This window comes from Schistocerca nitens, chromosome 9 (assembly GCF_023898315.1).
Source record: "Schistocerca nitens isolate TAMUIC-IGC-003100 chromosome 9, iqSchNite1.1, whole genome shotgun sequence".
Classification (NCBI taxonomy): Eukaryota; Metazoa; Arthropoda; class Insecta; order Orthoptera; family Acrididae; genus Schistocerca; species Schistocerca nitens.
Genome location: NC_064622.1, coordinates 502,674,295 through 502,700,285, shown reverse-complemented (window position 1 = coordinate 502,700,285; position 25,991 = coordinate 502,674,295). Strand labels below are relative to the sequence as shown.

The window sequence follows — 25,991 nt, the reverse complement described above, 5'->3', positions numbered from 1 at the left end:
GCTGGCCGTGCACCAAGGCATGTTTAGCCACAGGGTGATCCTCATTACCAACAAACACTGTCTGCCTGTGTCCATTCATGTGAATGGACAGTTTGTTGCTGGTCATTCCCACATAGAATGCATCACAGTGTAGGCAGGTCAGTTGGTAAATCACGTGGGTGCTTTCACATGTGGCTCTGCCTTTGATCGTGTACACCTTCCGGGTTACAGGACTGGAGTAGGTGGTGGTGGGAGGGTGCATGGGACAGGTTTTACAACGGGGGCGGTTACAAGGATAGGAGCCAGAGGGTAGGGGAGGTGGTTTGGGGATTTCATAGGGATGAACTAACAGGTTACGAAGGTTAGGTGGATGGCGGAAAGACACTCTTGGTGGAGTGGGGAGGATTTCATGAAGGATGGATCTCATTTCAGGGCAGGATTTGAGGAAGTCGTATCCCTGCTGGAGAGCCACATTCAGAGTCTGGTTCGAAAGCATCGTTGATGTGAGCTCGCTGTTCCGGCACGTTTCTTGGTAGAGGAGGTTTAAACACTGAATCTCACACATAACCCCACAGAAAGAAATCGCATGGGGTTAAGTCGGGAAAGTGTGGAGGCCATGACATGAATTGCTGATCATGATCTCCACCACGACCGATCCATCGGTTTTCCAATCTCCTGTTTAAGAAATGCCGAACATCATGATGGAAGTGCGGTGGAGCACCATCCTGTTGAAAGATGAAGTCGGCGCTGTCGGTCTCCAGTTGTGGCATGAGCCAATTTTCCAGCATGTCCAGATACACGTGTCCTGTAAAATTTTTTTCGCAGAAGAAAAAGGGGCCGTAAACTTTAAACCGTGAGATTGCACAAAACACGTTAACTTTTGGTGAATTGCGAATTTGCTGCACGAATGCGTGAGGATTCTCTACCACCCAGATTCGCACATTGCGTCTGTTCACTTCACCATTAAGAAAAAATGTTGCTTCATCACTGAAAACAAGTTTCGCACTGAACGCATCCTCTTCCATGAGCTGTTGCAACCGCGCCGAAAATTCAAAGCGTTTGACTCTATCATCGGGTGTCAGGGCTTGTAGCAATTGTAAACGGTAAGGCTTCTGCTTTAGCCTTTTCCATAAGATTTTCCAAACCGTCGGCTGTTGTACGTTTAGCTCCCTGCTTGCTTTATTCGTCGACTTCCGCGGGCTACGAGTGAAACTTGCCCACACGCGTTCAACCGTTTCTTCGCTCACTGCAGGCCAACCCGTTGATTTCCCCTTACAGAGGCATCCAGAAGCTTTAAACTGTGCATACCATCGCCGAATGGAGTTAGCAGTTGGTGGATCTTTGTTGAACTTCGTCCTGAAGTGTCGTTGCACTGTTATGACTGTCTGATTTGAGTGCATTTCAAGCACGACATACGCTTTCTCGGCTCCTGTCGCCATTTTGTCTCACTGCTCTCTCGAGCGCTCTGGCGGCAGAAACCTGAGGTGCGGCTTCAGCCGAGTTTGTTGCGAAAGCTTGAATTTTGTGTGTATGTTTGTGTGTCTGTAGATATATTTTTCCTACGTGGAATGTTTCCCTCTATATATATATATATATATATATATATATATATATATATATATATATATATATATAAAGAAAACACAAATATACACACAAAATTCAAGCTTTCGCAACAAACTGTTGCCTCATCAGGAAAGAGGGAAGGAGAGGGAAAGACGAAAGGATGTGGGTTTTAAGGGAGAGGGTAAGGAGTCATTCCAATCCCGGGAGCGGAAAGACTTACCTTAGGGGGAAAAAAGGACAGGTATACACTCGCACACACACACATATCCATCCACACATACAGACACAAGCAGAGCTGCTGACACCAGATTGATAATATAGTGCATATAAAATCTGTGTGTAAGTTCCAAGTTCATTTGGAGTTCTAGTGTAGACCCAAAAGTTTAACAGACATACATTCGTTGTTGTTACTGCATAAACTAAACATTACATTTTCAGTTTTATTCTGGTTTACAGTAAATTCACTGTCTTTAAATCAGATACTAGAAACTCTTAGTTTGGCTTTGCTTTCCTTTAAGTACTCTATGTCATTTCAAGTTGTGATAAAAGGTAATAAATACATTATAAGCAATAATGCTCCCAGCACAGAAACTTGAGGCATGCCTCTTGAAAGATCTAGCAATTCAGGGCTCATGTCATTAAACTGTATCTTCTGCTTTCTACTGTCAAGAAACTATTGTATAAGAGTGAGTTTTGTATCCCAAATGCCATAGCACCTCAGTTTATCTAACAGAATCCAATGACTCATGGACTCAAATGTCTTGCTCAGATCAATCAATAGGGCAGCAAGAGATAATTTTGCTTCAAAGGCACTGAGTATTGTCAAAACAACATTTTCAACAGCTCTCAGTGTAGACAAATTTTTCCCTGAAGTCATACTGACTGCCTGTCAGTGTTCCACTGCAGGTGAAATGTTTGCAAACTGGCAATATTCTGCTATTTTCGAAAGTATGGGTACAAGATAAATAGGACGGCAGTTGTCAGCACATGACTTGTCTCCTTTTTTATGCAGAGGGAAATTGTAACATTGCACTAACACAATAACAGAATTCCCACCAACTAACTTTTAATTTGCTTACACATAAAGGACATGACGTAGTCAATACAACATGTGAAATCAGTGAGTACATTAAGGCACAGTCTAACAGGAAAGTATTCAATAGTCATTTAAACATAAGAGTGGCCAAGGGCTGTTTCGCACATGGCGCATTTCTTACTGTGCCATTTACGCTGATGTGAGGTGGCCTCTAAAGGCCAGTCATGGAGGTGCATTTAATTACATATGCTCACTTTATAGGGCCACACACAGGGACAACACTACTGTTATCTTTAAGCAGACTGGAAAACAACAACTAGTAAAAATCCAATTTATTCCAGAATGAGATTTTCACTCTGAAGCGGAGTGTGCGCTGATACGAAACTTCCTGGCAGATTAAAACTGTGTGCCGGGTCGAGACTCTAACTCGGAGAAGAGACGAGGTACTGGCAGAAATAAAGCTGTGAGGACGGGATGTGAGTCGTGCCTGGGTAGCTCAGTTGGTAGAGCACTTGTCCGCGAAAGGCAAAGGTCCGGCACACAGTTTTAATCTGGCAGGCAGTTTCATATCTGCGCATACTCCACTGCAGAGTGAAAATCTCATTCTGGAAACATCCCCCAGGCTGTGGCTAAGCCATGTCTCCACAATATCCTTTCTTTCAGGAGTGCTAGTTCTGCAAGTTTCGCATGAGAGCTTCCATAAAGTTTGGAAGGTAGGAGCCAAGGTAGTGGCAGAAGTAAAGCTGTGAGGACGGGGCATGAGTCGTGCTTGGGTAGCTCAGTTGATAGAGCACTTGCCCGCAAAAGGCAAAGATCCCGAGTTCAAGTCTCGATCCAGCATACAGTTTTAATCTGCCTGGAAGTTTCATCCAATTTATCGTTTTAATAACAAAATGTGATTTTAAGTTGCTAAACTTTCTATAGCTACAACATCAGTGACAGCAGTTTGTGCCCACTTGAATTCAGATGTTTAAGGTTTGTTGTGCAACATGAACAACTTCCTTTTTTCTAGATGTTTATTAATACCTGATTTATAATTTCATTTTGTCTGGCCCATGGTCCTTTGTTACCAGAATTAATAAAGAAATTATTTATTTCATCAGATATGATACTGCTCATATTGCAAGTGGTCCTGTTATTTTCCAGTTCTTATATGCAGAACATTAATACTATGTATTTCAGTTTTTAATATGTGGATGTTCCTCCAACTAGTAACAGCTTATTCCATAAATGTAAAGGAGATAACTGTACACCCAGCAGAAACCTTTCTAACGATCTTGGAATACTTAGCACTCAATTTCCAACACATTTACTCCTTAACAGTTCTTGTGTTTGTAAGAAAAATCAGTTTCAGCTGAACTCTTATTTACCAATCACAATATGAAATACGAAAATAATTTTCATGTAGACTTTGCCCTGTTATCTAAGGTTCAAAATTGTGTTCTGTACGCTGATCGGAAGATATTTAGCAAATCCCCATTAAACATCAAGTGAGAACAAAGTACATATTAAACAGCGAACAGCACACGCACAGCAACTACACAGGGTGGCCATAAATAGCCTCTTAGGCTTGTACGGGTGTTTCAGGGGAGGCTGTGCTGAGAAGGAAATGTTAAGGAAAAAATCTGATATGTTGCACAGTTACTGAATTAACTAGCATTTAAGTTAACCAATCTGGTCATTGCGCATACAAATACAAGTGGCCTGCCAGAGACTGTGTCGCCAAACATGTTCTCTGTTTAATTTCTAAAACCTGAACAAGAGATACAATTGGATGAGAGACGGTAGTAGGGATTGAACCCAATATGAAGGGTCAGCAGCCTTGTACACTATCATCTGCACTATGAGAACAACTGACACTAAATGTACCTGGCAGGCCACTTGGAACTGCACGCACAATGGTCTGACTGTATCAATTCAATGTTAATTACCTTGGAACAATGCAACTATCAATTTTTTTTCTTAACAATGATTTTTCAGCACAATCTACCTTACGGCACTCTTACAAGCTTTTCAGACTGTTTCTGACCACCCTGTCACCTGCAGCAACTGAAGCTGCTGCAGATTTTTTTTTCAAAGCAGCAATGTTCTTTCCAATTTATTTGATTAACTAATGCTGTTGTAATCGTGAATAGCATTAAACAGTATAGCCATAGTTTATTATGAGTACTGTATATCAATTAAGTTTTTGTGATTTTTTTTTCTTCTGTTAATGTACAGCTATACTCGGCCCACATTGCTTAATGTTCTCCCTTGTGATTGGATCTATCGAATATGATGGATGGATGGGTAGATGGATGAACTATAATGTGTAAGTGGCAAAACAGCTTCTAGAGGTGAATCTTTGCAACACAATACTATTCACTATGAATGAACAGTTTGACATATATTTTGAAATGTGCTACTACTTTCAAATTATTCCAGCAAACTACAAGAACTGCAATGTAGTATTTATTAAATGTACATATTTTCTAGTATATTCAGATTAACTAATGATGTTTAATGTAACATTATAGTTGTAATAATAAAAATGTTCACTTCAACGAATATCTAGCAATGAAAAATAAATGTATTGTCTTCTGTTGGTGATACCTTACAGTGTTGATGTTTTAAATGGTGTACCAAGCCTCAAGAATCACCAAATTGTCGTCTCTAGTTAGCTACCAAAAGGAAACACACATGACAGTGTAAGGAATACTGTGGCTGAGGGTTGAAGCTATGTTTAGCTCTATGTGTCAATACAATTATGTAAGTAAATAGTTGTCAAAAAATGGTGCCTATGCCACATATGACACAGTAACAGTAGGGCCAATTCTGAATAGTAGTTGCACTTCAAAAAGTGAATTAATAAATAAAAAAATTCATAGTAACATTACATAAGCTCTGTTGCCCTTTGCAATGATTTTTGTCACCACTAACTAGCCTAGTGAAGCCTTGGTGCAAACTGGACACTCCTGCAGCAGACACTGCATAGGGGTTAAAACCATTGAATTTAAATCAAGCAGTCACTATCGCTTCCCAATCTCACAACTAAGCTATCATCAGTCCACTCAATGCAAGCCTTGGGCTGCACTACAGACCTGTATGTTACCACATGTAAGATCTTATATTCGCAATCACTGGCTTCGCCAACTCTCAGCCAAACTCTCACCTCCCAACTTAACATGGACCCCAAGCTTTTTTACAGTCACTACAATCTGCATTCCAATAGCCAATAATGATGCAAAATAAATAGTGTTCCCTTTCTGTTTGTACAAATATGACATCACACACAACATCATTATGTTATGGGACAAAGTTTACTTTGGTATCAGCAACTTCAGTTGACCCTCAACTTCCCTATCATTAAGAAAAGCCATCCGCATGAGTTTAATGGTGAAGGTGAACCTTTAGTGATGTGGAATGAGTCTTATACATTACCGAACACATGGAGCCATTGCAGTCTAATTTTTTAGCAACAGATTATGACTACATCTACCATTAAGTATGGAAATTACTTCTAAATTACTTTATATATTTCGACATAATCCTATGCTAGAAGCAAACAACTATTCTGCAGGGATAGGGGGTGGGGTGGGAGGTAGCCACTGCTCATCCCCTTACACTACTCAGCTGTTTTGTAACATAAGTGCTAAATAGAATTTACATCCACGAGTCCAAATATTCTGACAAACTGCAGGTGTAACTAATGAGATGGATCTATGGTATTCTTTTGATGCAGGTAACGAAAGAATACACAAACCTTCGCGAGTAAGATTACTAAATATGCATGGTGTCAAAAGCCTACTCTGAACGTTAGGAGAAATTTTCATTGGCTGACTGGCATCCATCTATACAACGAATATGTGAAGCTTTATGTCCCATTTGACACTATTCAATATATGAAGTTTGTATGCTACCACTGCATTACCTTTCTTTCGCTTTTAGTAACGTAAGTCACAACAACAACAGCCTATAAAGCTCATCCATGCTATGCTGTTAGGCTACACATCAAACACAGTTACATAAATCTTACACTAAAGTTCATGAAGTCCATATTACTATCACACTTAGTAAGTGAAAATACATAGCCGCAAAGATTATAACAGTCGAACAATAGAAAGTTAGTATGGGAAGTTTCTTCAGAGTTGCTATGTTCCAGACACCGTCAACCTGTCAAACTACTAGACTGCATCGTTTACAAACCTGTATCAGTACTTACACAGTGCTGAAATTCATCACCCAAGGCTGAGAAGGCACCGCCTAATGTTGATAGCCAATACATTGCATTCTCAAGTTCCCTCCTCTCCGTCGCAAGTGTGATCATTCTGTCATTCCTATATACGGAACATAAAATACATTAATCTGTTAAAATTTAATTATTTACATATTTTTTCGTTTGGATTTTCGCAACGAGCGTGTTCTTACCACCGGTAATCAAGTAACTCTCGCTTCGCTGGTATGAGGTTCACTATAACGCATAGTGGACTCTTCACATGGGATTGCTTCAATCTATCCTCTAAGTATAGACTGCACTTCTCTGTGAATTTCTTTCTATAAATTTTTGAGTATATTAATGAAGCTGTCAGTGCCGATAAAACATACCCATCCAGTTTCAACTTAATGGTGTTGAGTCTTTGGATCTTTTCATCGCTAACATTAGAAGCCTGAATATCTTCACCAAAACTATTTACATGTAATGACTTTATTTTAGATGTACATGTCGAGGTTCCATCCCATAATGTATCAGGGATACCGTCGTGGTGTTTATTTACAACTTCATCGAGTTTCCCTGACAAACCACATAAACAGTCTTCGTAAATACAACACTTAAACCAAATTTTCTTCTTGAAATAAATAATCATACATATCGGCTCCATGTGTGGACTTTTGCGCTAATGATTTAGATGAAAAACAGCTAGTGTCTTCTTAAGTTTACTTCGGCGAACATAAATGTTTAACAGCATGACTTGCAGTACTAATTGAAAAAGCGTATCTTTTTCATTGACATTTACATTTTATGTACTACAACCTTCGAACAACAGACATCTCCAATCCATTTTTTTTTTTCTCTTCGTGACTACGATACTACGGATGTTTAACTTCATTATCACCGTTACGTCACTTCAAGGCTGCTTTCAGCCAATAGCAATGGCTACAGGGACACACCTCCTAGATCCACCAATCACAATGGAGACGGACGTTATGAGAATTTTCGATACAAAAACTAAATTGTTTTACGGCTTTATTATGAATACTGAAAAAAATAAACAGTATAACGAATATTTCAAACACAACATTCAGTAGTTTTTATCTGGAAGCAAGCGAATAATTTATTTATCAGACGTTACAAAAACCTGAAGGTGAATGGATATGTGGGCGTCTACACATAAAATTCTCATACGATGTGACGACACTGAGGTATGGTGTCTTTCAGTCTTAACCTTTGCGCCAGTGGATGAAGTCAATAGAAGTGTGTGGGTCGCGCCGAGGAGTGAGATAAAGTGTGATTCAGGCGCGCGCCCGGAAGGTTTAAACGTAAACAAATATCGCCCGCTAGCTAAGGCTGTTAAAGGCATAGCTCTCATATAGTATTATCTCGAGGGATGGCTTTTCTGAGATCTGTAATACTATGTAGCTTGTCGCGAAAGTTACGGAAAACGCTCCACAACGGCAATGGTAATTCCTCGTTAGTTCGGTTGTCTACACCAGCACATTCACTTGAAACACCAAAATTCAAATCGACGCACGCTGCGAGTGCAATTGGTTTCGACACCGATGTCCAGAAATCAGAAAGCCAATATCCGAAAGATCCATTGGACCTCGCTTTTGAAGATCCAGAGGCATCGTTCAAGAGTAAAACCACATGGGAAGTGCTACGAGCATATATTGTCTACACGTTATGTACTTCGGAATACCTGGTCGAAAATAATATGAAGGTATGTATGACTTTTCATGGACCGAAATACGCCATAAAAATTTTTAAATACACTTTACTGTATTTATATAACTAAACCTTTCATATTAAGATCGGAAACAATAGCGTAATAAATTGGGCCCTTAAGTGACGATTTTGACATTTATTTTGTTTCGTGCTCATTGTGCAGCTCACAATATTGGTTAAGCCGGTAAAAATACTCTACCGTCTGTCTCCCCCACCCTGTTTAATTTTTCTTAGTTTATCAGCTTTAATTGTGGCCATAATAAGCATCGCACTATTTGTTGGAGACTTATATGTTTTCGAATTACACTTTTCCATTTTTATTCCTCAGTTGATCTTTTATTTTGAAAAGATAAGAAAACAAGACGCTAACTCTGATATGAGGGTAAGCTACGGATCAGTCAGTTACAACGACCTTAATTTCACTTTTAAGTTCGTTGGCTTCGCCAGCTTTCAACCAAATTGTTATCTTGTAACCTGACCTAGGCGTAGGGCTACTTTATACAGTAGTCAGTGACCATAACCATGATTTCACTCGGAGCGGAGGCTGAACCAGATTATATTTTTAAACTTCGAAGTATCATCCTAAAAATTCTGGACCTGCGTAATTAATGGAATGATCTCGAAATTCAAGAACTAGCCATTTGTCTCTGTTCGTTTTTGTTTTAATGATATACGGACCAGATGGTGAGCACCACAGCGCCACGTTAACTATCTTCGTTTACATTCTTTTTGTCTGTTTTGTTGAATCGAAAGCTTAAATTTAACGAAGATGTGTTTTCTGACGAGAGATAATTTCCTTCTTCGCACAGTTTTTCTTAGATATAAATGTACGGATAATCTACCTCCAAACTTCCTACACCATAAAATTACGTGCATCGTTGCTAGGTAACGCTCACTATTGAAACGGCTACTACAGCATTATTTGAAAACCTTGTTCTTTGGCAGCTGATAATGCAGATACGAACATTTAAACACACAAGTTATTTTGGGTATCAAGTAATCTGCAGCCATGTGTTACTAAGAAATTATGATAATACTTTTCGCAAAATTCGGACAGTTCAGTAGCATAAAACATATCAGTAACCTCGTATTTTCTATACTAAAATACATTCATGCCGGTAATATTTTTAAAAATGCGTGGTTTTCACAGGTTTTTCAACAAAATGTCGTTAACTGGTGTTCCATTAAGCAAACGAGTTACCCAAGTTATTTAGGTCTAATTGAAACTCATTCAAGTTTCTCTTCGAAAACTTTCTTGAAGACGACGAACTGAAAAGATGTCCGCGTTTTAAAAACAACAGAAGCAAAAATATATCAACAGACGTACAACCTTTTAAACAGTGCGTATTACTAGCTGTCCTCTAAACCATGTGTGTTGGTTGATGCCGATGCGGACAGAGGTATTGCGTATCGATCGAGCTACGCATCAGAAAACGGAGTGCAATTTTATTGTCTTTAACCAATGCTTTACGACCAACTTAATAGGTTTATAGAAATATTCTGATAACAAAATGCTGCGATTGGTGTGTAGATGATATAACTGAAAATAAGCTTCCACCAAATGTAACTGGGTGTGTAATTTACACCATAAGCTATAAAACAGCGTTGATTCTGATCCGAAATATTACACACAATTGTTCTTTGCTTTTAAATTGATTGTAGAGCTTACTTGGCAGAAATCAAGCCAATATAAATACTTGCTTCTTTTTGTGCCAGAAATCTGTAGCTGCTGTATAGACCGATGGGCCCTCGTTTTTGCGCCATTAGCAACTACACGAAATAACTAATAGGCTTTTCTTGACGAAAGTTAGGCATTCGACCCCCGCCTCGTCCCGTCCCCTGCTTTGATGTATGTATATCATATGCAAAGAAAAAAAGAAAATACCCGTCAGAGACGACCATTATTTAATACTTTCTGATTATATCTTGCAGTCAGTTTTTATGATGAAAAGTGCGTTAAATATGACTCGAACGGAAAAGTAAGGACATCCAACAGGTTAATTTGTTCCCACAACCTTGCCATCGGGCTACCCTACATATGCCACACAATCAAGATTTTGAGGGGGTGGGCTTGTCCAGTGTCACATTCCAGCACATTTTACAACCCAAAAGCGTTGCATTCTTTCTCGCGCCGCCTACCTTCTTTCTTCCTTCCGTCCAGCCGTTTTCCTGCTCCTACTCATTGCGTAAGCCCTCGAAGTTGTGTATGATGTGTGCTGTAATCGGTGAAGATGTCTTCCTGATGCTGCCTAATGTTCTCGCCGCTCTTCCTTACCATCTTAATCCATTTATCGGATTCTGTAGGCCTGTTGCCCACTGCAACCAAATGTGTGTAAAACTTTTGCCGTCGTTTCTTATTAACTACACCATCTGTTAATTATCCCTGTATAGATAGCGCCTATCGTCCGCTTAGTCTGTTGCGTTTGGACCCATTATTTCTGAAGGATCTCGCCTTGCTGCAGTTCAACCTTTCCTGCCATTCTGAGACATTCACTTGCATACAGACATTCCATTTTGATCACGGCGTCACAAAGCTTGAAGCTTAACGAGACACTCTTTTTCTTGTATAGGACATGCGTTCTACGAAAACCAGTAGCCATCTTATCTTTCCGGCTGTCGGCCTCTTTTTCGCTTGTTTTCATGTTTTCTAACTTTTTTTCACCTTCTTTGTTTCACCACGCTTTATCATTAGGTGGTAAGATGGAGTTCGGATGTTGGTTATTTTCTTTTTTTCGAAAGAAATTTGGAGACAAACTCTTGCTGCTTAAGACTGTCAGATCATAGTCGAATGCAAGGCAGTTGACTTGTTACAATGTTCTTTACACTACCGATGTGAACATTTTTCAGAAACCTTTTCCCGGCTAATTCATTTTTCCCGTTCTCGGATGACCCCTCTAACAAGCGATTAGAGAGAACTGGGGACAGCCCATCATGCTGTCGCGTCTGTTTAATTAAATTGTTTTTGGAGAGGTGCTTTTAAATGTGTCTGAATTAGTTTTCTAGATATTATCGCCGTTCGAGAGCCGACTCCAAATTCTACCGAGAAGTCCAACGAAAATCTCCAGTGGACCAAATCATGATAATGGTTTCTCTTTCAGTCAAGTGAGACCACTGTCATATCCATACGCTTCCCGCACTCCGTATCTGCTCGACTCAGAAAATGTGACATTTGCCAGTGTGGTTATCTACTTGCTCCAGCAGCTTAACCTTCTGTGCTTTGGATTATTTTGTAAGTTTGAAGTATGATTGAAATGTCATGATAATTCATGACTTCAGTTATATCCCCATTTTTGTACACAGTGCGAGTCAGTGCTTTTTTTAAATATTTGCCAAGTATTATTTCGCAGTTCTTTTCCGTCTCAAACTTAGGGTATTAATTGGTGATTTCTCCTTAATTTATCGTGTTCATTGTGATAGTCTTCCCAAGTAGCAAATTTCTTTAGTTCTGCGCCTGTGCTAAATTAATCTGGAGTAGGAAGCAAGAAGGTTTGAATAAAGGGAGACGGCACTACATGTGCCGAGCACAGACATAGACTGAAGCCAGGGGGGCACCAATCTTGCTGAACATAGAAAGTGAGTTTCTCGGTTAAACACTGCGTTACAATTGGCCTCTTAGCTGTCATACGTCTAATACTCATTTCTGAGAATGTACTTTGTTACGGTATACAGTATCATCGAAATGCAGTATGAATACTCACTCGACACCAAATGTTATGGGCACACCAATATGGCGAAGTTGACTTCACTTTTCTAGCGAGGTAGGAAGTGCTAAATCGTGTTTCTTTGCCTTGGAACTATTCTCGACCAGCTTCCTTTAGGTTCATCGTAGTTTCTCAAAGTAATTGGCCAGGATCTCTGTTTTCTCCGTTGTTCACGTCTCTTTAAGTTCAAACTTGGTGGTTGACCGCCATTTATATGATGCCTGTGGGTTCCTGTTCTCTCTTCTGAATTCTGGGTGAATGGTCTTGATTTTATTCAACGACTTTGGTTCGGGCGTTTTTGTAGTATGTTTCTGCGCTTCTTAGTACTCTGATTGTTTTATCATTTGCTTTGTGTGCTTTATATGCCATTGCTATGCCTTACCACAGTTCTCAGACCATCTTGAGTGATTAGGCCACACTTGTAATGACCCTGTTGCAGTAGTGCCGAATTTTTCCGAATATACACCACGTCTGTTTTTCTTAGTTGTAACGAGTTTCAAAATACATTTACTTTCTTAACTTTCCATGATCGATTCTTGAAAGCTATTCTGAGGCTGAAAGTCTAGCCTTAAGTGGTTCAGGAAGTGATCAGTGAAAATTGGAGCCTTTCTTCACTTCTACGTTTATAATGTCTCTAATACTTCGTTTCGATACTGTCCAGTTGAAATTCGCAAAGATCATCTCATGGAGATCACCTAGGATATCCTTAGAAAGAAGTAGACACAAGTTTTAAATCATCACACACATCACTACGTCTTTGCCATTTTTATTTATGGTGTAGTGGGCGGAGTAGTTGCAAACCATACTGCCGTTCCTTTCCAATTTGAGCGTTGAATCGCCCATTACAATTCTGACATTTCCAGTTGGACTTCTTTGTAATTAGCTCTCTAACTTGTCCCAGAAGATGTCTAGTTTTCCAAGATTTCTTCGGTTGTCTTCGATCGTGGTTGCGTAGGCATTGTCAAAGGTTACTTTCCGTTTGCACATTTGTATGTTAGAGCTGAGGGTCTGCCTGAAAAGGAGCTGAATGTGTTGTTTGTGAACACAGAATGCAGTGCCGAGAAACACTAAATTTGCTCTGGTCATTCGTCCAGATTTTTTCTTTGAACATTCTGCAGTTCTCTGAGTCAGTGTTTGAATCTGATTGAGGTTTCTCAATCTCATCTTGAGTTCGTTGTAATTTCCTAGTTTGAAGTACAATTTGTTTGATGACTTGTCAAAGTGATACTTGTTAAGTCGTAGATTAGAACTGTTCACTTTGACTTTTTATTTTGTCCATTGTTTCCTGGTGGCTCTATCCTCCATGACTGTACAGGCTCCCCAGAATTCGGAGGCGTGTGTGCGCGCCTCGACTGCTAACCGAAGGACGGTGGATTCTCGTTGCTGGTTACTGCCAGGCTAGTTCTCGAAAGTGTTTCCTTCATCCATGCTGTTACTTCAGTGTGTCTGGAGGGGGGAGAGAGTCGTCGGTCAGTCAGTCAGTCAGTCGCTACAACTAACGACGGGAGGCCACGACGCTGGAATCACGGATTTACATCGGACTTCCTACATTTTAGTAGACCATTAAACGACATGCTGTAGTTCCTTCTCTAGATTGTCGCACAGATGACAAAATGGTAGATATCGAAATAGAAGACAGAGGGATAGAGAAACAATTAAAATCGCTCAAAAGAGGAAAGGCCGCTGGACCTGATGGGATACCAGTTCGATTTTACATAGAGTACGCGAAGGAGCCTGACCCCCTCCTTGCAGCGGTGTACCGTAGGTCTCTAGAAGAGCGTAGCGTTCCAAAGGATTGGAAAAGGGCACAGGTCATCCCCGTTTTCAAGAAGGGACGTCGAACAGATGTGCAGAACTACAGACCTATATCTCTAACGTCGATCAGTTGTAGAATTTTGGAACACGTATTAAGGGCACAGGTCATCCCCGTTTTCAAGACGGGACGTCGAACAGATGTGCAGAACTATAGACCTATATCTCTAACGTCGATCTGTTGTAGAATTTTGGAACACGTATTATGTTAGAGTATAATGACTTTTCTGGAGACTAGAAATCTACTCTGTAGGAATTAGCATGGGTTTCGAAAAAGACGGTCGTGTGGAACCCAGCTCCCGCTATTCGTCCACGAGACTCAGGAGGACCATAGACACGGGTTCACAGGTGGATGCCGTGTTTCCTGACTTCCGCTAGGCGTATGATACAGTTCCCCACAGTCGTATAATGAACAAAGTAAGAGCATATGGACTATCAGACCAACTGTGTGATTGGATTGAAGAGTTCCTAGATAACAGAACGCAGCATGTCATTCTCAATGGAGAGAAGTCTTCCGAAGTAAGAGTGATTTCAGGTGTGCCGCAGGGGAGTGTCGTAGGACCGTTGCTATTCACAATATACATAAATGACCTTGTGGATGACGTCGGAAGTTCACTGAGGCTTTTTGCAGATGATACTGTGGTGTATCGAGAGGTTGTAACAATGGAAAATTGTACTGAAATGCAGGAGGAGCTGCAGCGAATTGACGCATGGTGCAGGGAATGGCAATTCAATCTCAATGTAGACAAGTGTAATGTGCTGCGAATACATAGAAAGATAAATCCCTTGTCATTTAGCTACAAAATAGGTCAGCAACTGGAAGCAGTTAATTCCGTAAATTATCTGGGAGTAGGCATTAGGAGTGATTTAAAATGGAATGATCATATAAAGTTGATCGTCGGTAAAGCAGATGCCAGACTGAGATTCATTGGAAGAATCCTAAGGAAATGCAGTCCGAAAACAAAGGAAGTAGGTTACAGTACCCTTCTTCGCCCACTGCTTGAATACTGCTCAGCAGTGTGGGATCCGTATCCGATAGGGTTGATAGAAGAGATAGAGAAGATCCAACGGAGACCAGCGCGCTTCGTTACAGGATCATTTAGCAGTCGCGAAAGCGTTACGGAGATGATAAACTCCAGTGGAAGACTCTGCAGGAGAGACGCTCAGTAGCTCGGTACGGGCTTTTGTTGAAGTTTCGAGAACATACCTTCACCGAGGAGTCAAGCAGTATATTGCTCCCTCCTACGTATATCTCGCGAAGAGACCATGAGGATAAAATCAGAGAGATTAGAGCCCACACAGAAGCATACCGACAATCCTTCTTTCCACAAACAATACGAGACTGGAATAGAAGGGAGAACCGATAGAGGTACTCAAGGTACCCTCCGCCACACATCGTCAAGTGGCTTGTGGAGTATGGATGTAGATATTGTGCAAGTAGTACGATGCACTACTCTGGCAGTTCCGAGAAAATCGCAAGAGAAGTTCTACGCGTCTATTATGTAACTGGTGTATGTGCAGGCGCCGGACGTTAGATTAAGTGGTGTTATAGCGTTCGAGCCTGAGACGAACGTGTATGAGGCGAAGGCTCGACTCCCGCTCATACTTTAATTTTCATAGTACCGGCGTAAATTCTGTGACATTCAAATAATTTGCACCTACGCTATTCGTTCTTGCTACATTCGCAGCGTCTCACCGCTACTCAGGTTAATTGCCAGTGTCTGCACCTCTTAGCGCCGAGGTGCAAAATAATCCGCGCACCTTACCAGATAGAATGTGTAAGGGATTTCGCAAATACGACAGCCATACATTTTCAGGAAAACACTTTGCGTTTCTTCATTTATTTGTCGATAGTTATAATTATGTTTGTTCTAATAATCAAATATAATTTTAAATAGCAAGTAGTCAACATGAAATTCACTAAAAATTGATGCAGGTACACGTCCTTTTTTATTAATTTTATATTACCTCTGAAATGTCGCATAAATTAATATGACCAGTGTTGAAAAAGAAATATAGATTAAAAATCAGGTCTGAGTGGGAAGTCGAACCGTTGACTCTCACACATTTGTCTTACAAAGCTCGAACACAAACCATTTGACCGCCACGAATTCAAACTTCCGGCACCCACTCACAATAAATAAGTTACATAATAGACGCGTAAAACTTACCGGAATTGTCATAGTAGTGCACGTTACTACTTGTACATTGTTATTTTAATGGCCTGCTAAAGGTATACAAAGTTCGACGTAAATCTGTGATCCCAAAGTCGTGGCGTAACCTTGCAAGAGGGAAAGTGGCTACTGTAGAGCTTCAGCTCAGTTGCTATCAGTCAAGCCTTAATTTTATCTATAGCTTTTATGAACAAGGAACATTTATACTAGGAATAATTTACTCCTGCATAAAGGTCACAAACATGTTAACACTAAAGGATTGCAACAGTGTCTTCAGAATGTGACATGGGTCAAATAACTGGAGATTTTAAATCTTGCTTAGCGGCAGGACCCTCCCTGTTGCTCCTGCACCACCTACTTCGGGAGCAACACCCCACAATCGTCGGGGACATCCGTCCCCATTTCTAAGCTGGAGAAGTGTAAGTCGTCTTCGGCTTCCCTCGCTAGGAAGGGGTCCCTTGGGTCACTCCCTTCCAAGGTTTCTGATAGTGGGAAAAATGACACCTGTCAGTGGCTGAAGAGCCCAAAAGCAGCTGATCGCAGGGCTTCACGCTCATCCTCAGTCCCAGAGACTGAACCAATGAAGTCCTCCCAACCAGGGAAACCCAAGGAGCAGCGAGAGAAATCCAGAAAGAAAACCCCCTAAGACCGAAGAAATTGCTGTGGCACCCACACCATCGCTACCTCCAAGCTCTGCGTCTGAGGATAGGGTGGAGATTTTGGCGTCCTCTGAGGACCTAGATCTCGCCAGACCCTCAGGCACAATAGATATAGACTGCTCAGGCAATAAGTCGGTGGCAGCAGGTGACTCTGAGGCGTAAACTGTCTCATTGAATGTTCCATGTCTTCCCAGTCTCACGATGTCATCCTCCAACGGCAACTGTTAAGCTTTACACCTGCTATTTGCATTGCCCTCCAGGAAACCTGGTTCCCGGCAATGCGGATCCCTGCCGTGCGCGGCTACAGGGGATATTACAGGAACCGTAGCGACAATAATAGAGTGTCAGGTGGAGTTTGCGTTTATGTCCTAAACTGTCTGTAGTGACACTGTGCCCCTTCAAACCCCTCTAGAAGCTGTGGCTGTCAAAATAAGGACGACGCAGGAAATAACTGTCTGCACTGTATAGCTTCCTCTAGATGGGTGATTTTAACGTACATAACCCCTTCTGGGGTGGCACTGTGCTTACTGGCCGAGGCAGAGATGTCGAAACTTTACTGTCTCAGTTTGACCTCTGCCTCTTAAATACTGGGGCCGCCGCCACATTTCACTGTGGCTCGAGGTAGATACTCAGCCATTGATTCATCAATTTGCAGCCCAGGACTTTTCCCATCTATCCACTGGAGAGCACATGACCTGTGTGGTAGTGACCACTTCCCCATCTTCCTGTCACTTCCCCGGCCTCAGGCCCACGGACGCCTGCCCAGATGGGCTTTAAACAAGGCAGACTGGGAAGCTTTCACATCTGCTGTCACTGCTGAATCTCCCCCACACGGTAACATCGATGTGATGATTGAGGAGGTCACTACAATTGTTTCTGCGGCAGAAAACGCGATCCCTCGCTCTGCCCGAGACGTAAGTCAGTCCCTTACTGGTCGCCGGAAGTCGCTGAAACAATTAAGGAACGTCGGCGAGCTCTACAGTGGCATAAGCGGCACCCTTCCCTGGAGTACCTCATAGCCTTTAAACGGCTCCGTGACCGCATTCGCCAACTTACCAAACGACGGAAGCAGGAGTGTTCGGAGAGATACGTCTGGACCATTGGGTGCCGTACGTCACCTTCCCAAGACTGGGCAAAGATCACAAGTCTTTTCGGGTACCAGGCCCCAGCAGGTGTTCCTGGTGTTAAAATAAATGGCGTGTTATCTACCGACTCAAATGCGATTGCTGAGCACTGTGCTGGAGCCTCTGCATCGGAGAATTACCCCCCCCCCCCTCCCCCCAGCTTTTAGCACTCTCAAATGTCGGCTGGAAGGGAACGTCCTCTCATTCACTACATGCCACATTTACAGAGTGGGAGCTCCTCAGTGCCCTTGCTCATTGCCCCGACACAGCTCCTGGGCCTGATTGGATCCACAGCCATATGAATAAACATTTCTCATCTGACTACAAGCGACATCTCCTCGTCTTCAACTGGATCTGGTGCGATGTCATCTTTCCATCGCAATGGCAGGAGAGCACCAATATCCCGGTAAAAACGCTGTTGATGTGGATAGCTATCTGTCCATCAGCCTCACCAACGTTCTTCATAAGCTGCTGGAATGTATGGTGTGTCGGCGGTTGGGTTGGGTCCTGGAGTCGCGTGGCCTACTGGCTCCATGTCAGGACGGCTTCTGCCAGGGTCTCTGTGCCACATAATCTTGGGTCCTTCGAGTCCGCCATCCGAACAGCCTTTTCCAGACGGCGACACTTGGTTGCCGTCTTTTTTTACTTACGTAAAGCATACGATACGAACTGATGACATCATTGTATGAGTGGGGTCTCCACGACCTGCTCCCGATTTTTATCCAAAACTTTCGGTTGCTCCGTACTTTCCGTGTCCAAGTTGGTGCCTCCCATAGTTCTATCCATATCCAGGAGAATGGAGTCCCGCAGGTCTCTGTATTGAGTGTGTCTCTGTTTTTAGTGGCCATTAACGGTCTAGGAGCAGCTGTCGGGCCCTCAGTCTCACCTTCTCTGTATGCAGACGACTTCTGCATTTCTCACTGCTGCTCCAGTACTGGTGTTGCTGAGCGTCGCCTACAGGGAGCCATCCACAAGGCGCAGTCATGGGCTCTAGCCCACGGCTTCCAGTTTTCATCTGCAAAGTCGTGTGTCATCCACTTCTGACGGCGTCGTACCGTTCCATCTGGCCCCAGAACTTTACCTTCATGACGATCCACTCACTGTAGTGGAGACATTCTTAGGACTGGTTTTCGACGCTCGATTGAGCTGACCTCATCGTCGTTAGCTTAAGTGGAAGTGCTGGCAGTACCTCAATGCCATCCATTGCCTGAGCAACACCAGTTGGGGTGCAGATCACTCGACACTGCTGCGGCTCTACAGAGCCCTTGCCCAGTCACAAATTGGCTATGGGAGTGTGGTATATGTTTCTGCAGCTCCCTCGGCGTTGCATTTACTCGATCCTGTGCACCACTGCGGCATTTGACTAGCGACAGGAGCTTTTAGGACGAGTCCGGTGACCAGCGTAATAGTGGAGGCAGGGGTCCCTCCACTGTAGATCAGACGTGCACAACTGCTCGCCTGTTACGTTGCAAACATTCGTAGTTCTCCTGAGCATCCGAATTACCGTCTCCTTTTCCCGCCCGCGGCAGTCCATCTCCCGTATCGGCGGCCCAGGTCGGGGTTAACGATTGCCGTTAGCGTGCGGTCCCTTCTCTCCGAACTGGAACCTTTACCACCTCTACTTGCGGTACGATCACGTACGCCTCCGTGGTGTACGCTTCGGCCGCAACAGCTTCGTCTGGACGTTTCACGTGGCCCTAAGGACTCCGTTAACCCCGTGGCTCTCCGCTGTCACTTCCACTCGATTCTTGACGTGTTTCGGGGCTCTGAAGTGGTTCACACCGACGGGTCGGTGGCTGATGGTCACATAGGCTTCGCATATGTTCATGGAGGACATACTGAGCAACACTCCTTGCCAGTTGGCTGCAGTGTTTTCACTGCAGAGCTGGTGGCCATATTTCGTGCTCTTGAGCACATCCGCTCATGCCGTGGCGCGTCATTTCTGCTGTGTACTGATTCATTGAGCAGCCTACAAGCTATCGATCAGTGCTACCCTCGCTATTCTTCTGGCAGCGTCCATCCAGGAGTCCATCTATGCCCTGGAATGATCCCGTCGTTCAGTGGTGTTTGTGTGGCCCCCTTGACACGTCGGAATCCCAGGCTACGAAGTTGCCGACAGGCTAGGCAAACAGGCTACACGGAAACTGCTTCTGGAGATGGGTACTTCCGAAACTGACCTACATTCTGTCTTACGCCGCAGGGTTTTCAGGCATTGGGAGACGGAATGGCATAACAATACGCGCAACAAGCTGCGTATCATTAAGGATACGATGAATGTGTGGAAGTCTTCCATTTAGTCCTCTCGCAGGGAATCAGTTGTCCTCTGCCGGCTCGCATTGGCCATACGTGGCTAACGCACGGTTACCTACTCCGCCGCGAGGACCCACCTCAGTGTCACTGTGGCTCCCAAATGACAGTCGTCCACCTCTTGCTGGACTGCCCACTTTTAGCCGCTCTGCGGCAGACTTTTAACTTTCCCAGCACCCTTCCTTCGGTGTTGGGCAACAATGCCTCCACAGCAGCTTTAGTTTTAGGTTTTATCCGTGAGAGTGAGTTTTATACTTCTATGTAGGTTTTAGCGCATGTCCTTTGTGCGTCTGTGTCCTCCACCCTAGTGTTTTTGGGGTGGAAGTTTTAATGTGTTGCAGAGTGGCTGGCTTTTCCTTTTTATTCTCGTCGGGTAGCCACTGTAATCTGGTTTCTTGTTTTACTCTCTTTTGTTTCTAGCGTCTCTGTTGTTTTCTTGTGCTCTTTTGTCCCTTTATGGTTCGTTGCCTTTCCTTCGTTCTTGTGGGTTTTCCTTTCTTTCCGTTTTATGTTGTATGTCTCGTCCGTTTTATTCTCACACGTACGGCATTGTTTTATTAGTAACAATTGACCAATGACGTCGTAGTTTTGTCCCTTCCCCCCCTCTTTTACTACTACTAGTACTTTAAATACACTTTGTAACGGTTGTGAGCGTTCTTAACCTTAGAGACTGAACGTGATGAGTTGGCGTCAGGCAAGAATGCATTTAAGGCGACAAAGACGCCATTATCAACACCTCACTGAATTTGAAGGAGGTCGTGTAATAGTGCTAGGAAAACTAGATGTTCCATCTGCGATATTGCAGTAAGACAGTAATGTGCATGATTTCTGGCAGCGGTGGTATCGAGAATGTACGGTAGCAAGATGATAAGGAGACAGTACCGAGAGGGAAGACAATCACGTTCGGCGTATGGCTCTGGCGCATCGTACTGCATCCACAGCAGCAGCTTGAGAACCAGATGGTACCATAGTGACACAACGAACTGTTACAAATCGGTTACTTCAAGGACAGCTCCGAGCCAGACGCGCTGACCCCAAACCAGCGCCGTTTGCAACGTCTGTAGTGTCAAGCATCAGCTCATTGGAGTGCGTGCTGGAGGTCTATTGTGTTTCCTGAAGAAAACAGGATCTGTCTGGGTACCAGTGATGGCCCTGTGTTGGTTCGGAGGTGGCCCCCGAGGGCCTGTTCGCGTGCTATACACGCAGAAATTATACCTGGACTTACACACTGGGCTCCCATTTCCCATGACAGCAGGAACGCTCTCGTTGCTGTCACACACACTCTGACTGCAACCTAGTGATTCGACCTGTTGTGCTGCAGTTGATTAAGAGCATTCCAGGGTTTTTTTTTCCAACCGGATAACGCTCGCCCACATACCACTGTTTAACTCAAGATGCACGAGTGTCGACATGTTTCCTAGGCCTGCTCGATCGACAGCTCTGTCTTAACCGAGCACATATGGGACATCATCGTACGACGACTTCAGCGTTGTTCTGTCACGGTATTGACCGACCGAGTGCGAAAGACCTGGAACTCCATCCCACAAACTGACACCCGCCACCTGCACAACACAATGCATGCACTCAACATTCTGGCGCTTCCACTGCTCGTTAACACAGCAGTGAGCTATTAACCTCTGATCCTGCAATGCTAATCACTTAAATGTGGTACGTCGAGAAATCTATCCTGAAAATTTCATTAGCGGATTTGGGTCGCCGTTCGTATGCATTAGTCTTGGCAAAATTTTCTCAGTCAAGCACCGATCCTTCGTAAGTAAATTCATTAATCCTGGATAGACGTAGACATTGATTCCCCGTTCTCATCGCCATCACTTCCATGGGCGAATCCGTTGTCAGTCTTAACATTCAGAAAGACGGTCAGATTTACATTGGCGTTGACGGCAGTTTGGATATAGATTATTTTCGGTTGTTTAGGCGCGAAGTGTTCGCGGCTAATTGCTTTGGTTTGTTGAATCATGCTCCCATCAGCTTTGTACAAATACAAAAACATAAACAAAGAAAAATTACAATATTTGAACAATCATATAAAATTATTTTACACTGCTCAGAGAAGTACACGTACAGTACAAAAACTTGACATATTAACTATATCCACAAGCTGCGACATGATCGCGAAACGAATAGTGAGACAGAAACTGTAGAATAAATTTCTGTATTTCTGTCTGATCACAAACTTTCAGGTCCTCAGACTACCTGTTCGTCAGCAATGACCATTTTCAGACCTGCAGCACAACATGGGAAAAACACAACTAGTTAGTTCTCTACAGCTTAAAACAATAAAATAAGCCATAATGAAAAGTATTACTGATCCCTGTGAAAATTACGTGCTTTAAATATGACGAGGTATATGTTTTAAAAACTTGCCCTGTTATAATGGAGTCATAATGGCGTTGTCAAAAAATAAACACAAAATCAGCTCTGCATTGTCTCTCATAAATGAAACATCGCATGTAAAAGTCATTTCGCTAACAGCGCTACTGCTCAAAACAAAGTGCCGTTTGCGTCGCAAGCTCGCCAGATGTCGGTACTGTATGCGTACACACATTCTTCAAACATATTATTGTGCTATATGGAATAAAGGTGGAAGGAGTATATAGAGGGTCTATACAAGGGCGATGCACTTGAGGACAATATTAAGGAAATGGAAGAGGATGTAGATGAAGATGAAATGGGAGATACGATACTGCGTGAAGAGTTTGACAGAGCACTGAGTCGAAACAAGGCCCCAGGAGTAGACAACATTCCATTAGAACTACTGACAGCCTTGGGAGAGCCAGTCCTGACAAAACTCTACCATCTGGTTCAAATGGCTCTGAGCGCTATGGGACTCAACTGCTGAGGTCATTAGTCCCCTACAACTTAGAACTAATTAAACCTAACCGAAGGACATCACAAACATCGATGCTCGAGGCAGGATTCGAACCTGCGACCGTAGCGGTCTTGCGGTTCCAGACTGCAGCGCCTTTAACCGCACGGCCACTTCGGCCGGCTCTACCATCTGGTGAGCAAGATGTATGAGACAGGCGAAATACCTCCAGACTTCAAGAAGAATATAATAATTCCAATCCCAAAGAAAGCAGATGTTGACACATGTGAAAATTACCGAACTATCAGTTTAATAAGTCACGGCTGCAAAATACTAACACAAATTCTTTACAGACGAATAGAAAAACTAGTAGAAGCCGACCTCGGGGAAGATCAGTTTGGATTCCGTAGAAATATAAGAACACGTGAGGCAATATTGACCCTACGACTTATCTTAGAAGCTAGATTAAGGAAAGGCAAGCCCACGTTTCTAGCATTTGTAGACTTAGAGAAAGCTTTTGACAATGTTGACTGGAATACTCTTTCAAATTCTGAAGGCGGCAGGGGTAAAACACAGGGAGCGAAAGGCTATTTACAATTTGTGCAGAAACCAGATGGCAGTTATAAGAGTCGAGGGACATGAAAGGGAAGCAGCGGTTGGGAAGGGAGTGAGACAGTGTTGTAGCCTCTCCCCGATGTTATTCAATCTGTATATTGAGCAAGCAGTAAAGGAACCAAAAGAAAAATTCGGAGTAGGTAATAAAATCCATGGACAAGAAATAAAAACTTTGAGGTTCGCCGATGACATTGTAATTCTGTCGGAGACAGCAAAGGACTTGGAAGAACAGTTGAATGGAATGGACAGTGTCGTGAAAGGAGGATATAAGATGAACATCAACAAAAGCAAAACGAGGATAATGGATTGAAGTCGAATTAAGTCGGGTGATGCTGAGGGAATTAGATTAGGAAATGAGACACTTAAAGTAGTAAAGGAGTTTCGCTATTTGGGGAGCAAAATAACTGATGGTCGAAGTAGAGAGGATATAAAATGTAGACTGGCAATGGCAAGAAAAGCGTTTCTGAAGAAGAGAAATTTGTTAACATCGAGTATAGATGTGTCAGGAAGTCGTTTCTGAAAGTATTTGTATGGAGTGTAGCCATGTATGGAAGTGAAACATGGACGATAAATAGTTCGGAAAAGAAGAGAATAGAAGCTTTCGAAATGTGGTGCTACAGAAGAATGCTGAAGATTAGATGGGTAGACCACATAACTAATGAGGAGGTACTGAATAGGATTGGGGAGAAGAGGAGTTTGTGGTACAACTTGACTAGAAGAAGGGATCGGTTGGTAGGACATGTTCTGAGGCCTCAAGGGATCACCAATTTAGTATTGGAGGGCAGCGTGGAGGGTAAAAATGGTAGAGGGAGACCAAGAGATAAATACACCAAGCAGATTCAGAAGGATGTAGGTTGCAGCAGGTACTGGGAGATGAAGAAGCTTGCACAGGATAGAGTAGCATGGAGAGCTGCATCAAACCAGTCTCAGGACTGAAGACCACAACAGCAACAACATGGAATAAAAAGTATACAACCGGTAAACCGTGTAGTAGGCTTACCAGGTGTGTGTCTCAACAGTAATAAAGTGCAATAAATTAAAACACAGCAAAAGTTAGATTGTTATAAAGGAAAGAGTAAGTTACAATAATTCTGGTACGCTCTTGTGGCGAATTTTAGATGAAAATATAGTGGCATACATAAGAACAAGCTTCCGGAGTTCTCCGAATAATATAAAATGATAAAACAAATGGCGGTAACGCAACCTGAACGCGCTGGTTCCTTGCTAGTACATAGTAAGTAATCAGCGTGTTCAGTTGGCATGACCGCTAGAATGTCGCAGAGATGAGAAATGGCCAGAGGGAGATAACCACCAGGGGGCCTCATCGTTCCTAGAAAACAATGATAAAACACCCTATCTAGTTAATGGGATATATTATATAAACAGAGAAAGGGCAAAAAAAACGCGAGAATAATACGCTTAACATAAGTAAACGAACTAAATAAGTGAAGCACTGTATACTAGACAAAGCCCAGATAAATATATACGAGGCGTTCAGTGATTACAGTAAAACATTGTCAAACGATGCAAAAAAAGGTACTGGGTACTTTGCGCATTGAGTAGTTTTGCTGGCTTTTGCTCTTTCGCTTTATAAATTTCGAGCTTTTTCTAACAAGTTGAGAGCACGGATTTTTTCACCCTGCGGAAAATCCGCATATCGTTCTCAGTGCTCGCTATAGAGCGACGCCTTTTTGAAAAATGCAATCTTAAAGCAGTTTTGTTACTCGACTGTAAAAGCTCCTTAAACCTCACGTCAAAAGGATGGGCGGTTTGCCCGATTGCGACGCATACATGTTGCGGCTATTGTACAGCAGTTTGTTTTGAACAGTACCGCCGTTAACAAAAAGACTCTAGTATGTACCATATATCTTTTATGTGTGACAATGCTCAGCTGATTTTATGTTAACCTTTTGACGATGCGACTATGGATCTTATGATAAGACGGGCTTTTAAAACAATCATTCCTCGTCGTCTTTAAAACGCATAATTTTCACACTCTGCCAGCGATACTTCTCATTGTGGCCTATTTTGTAGTTCTAAGCAGTAGATAATCCGCTAATTGTATTTGTTTTACACATGTTTTGCTGCAGATCTGAGGATGGTCATTGCTACCGAAACCAGCAGTATGAGGACCAAACATTTTGTGATCATGTTGTTGTTGCGGTCCAGAGAACGGTTTGATGCCGCTCTCCATGCTACTGTATCCTGTGCAAGCTTCTTCATCTCCCAGTACCTACTAAACCTACATCCTCCTGAATCTGCTTAGTG

At 42.8% G+C, this 25,991-nt stretch overlaps 2 protein-coding genes across 3 annotated transcripts in view; one reads left to right on the top strand and one right to left on the bottom strand.

The window, feature by feature from the left end:
• The window catches only part of LOC126203484 (uncharacterized), a 48,122-nt gene extending 40,440 nt beyond the window's left edge, over positions 1-7,682 (bottom strand). The window contains exons 1-2 of the mRNA XM_049937807.1: positions 6,989-7,682; positions 6,783-6,897 (exon numbers count right to left, since the gene is read on the bottom strand). Of these exons, the coding sequence (XP_049793764.1) occupies positions 6,783-6,897; positions 6,989-7,440 (567 nt within the window). The 5' untranslated portion in view covers positions 7,441-7,682. The remainder of the gene's footprint in view (positions 1-6,782; positions 6,898-6,988) is intronic.
• A 328-nt stretch (positions 7,683-8,010) lies between these two features.
• LOC126203670 (proline dehydrogenase 1, mitochondrial-like) overlaps positions 8,011-25,991 on the top strand; it is a 297,265-nt gene continuing 279,284 nt past the window's right edge. For both annotated transcript variants that reach the window (XM_049938035.1, XM_049938034.1), the window contains exon 1: positions 8,011-8,499. In XM_049938035.1, the coding sequence (XP_049793992.1) occupies positions 8,167-8,499 (333 nt within the window). In that variant the 5' untranslated portion in view covers positions 8,011-8,166. The remainder of the gene's footprint in view (positions 8,500-25,991) is intronic.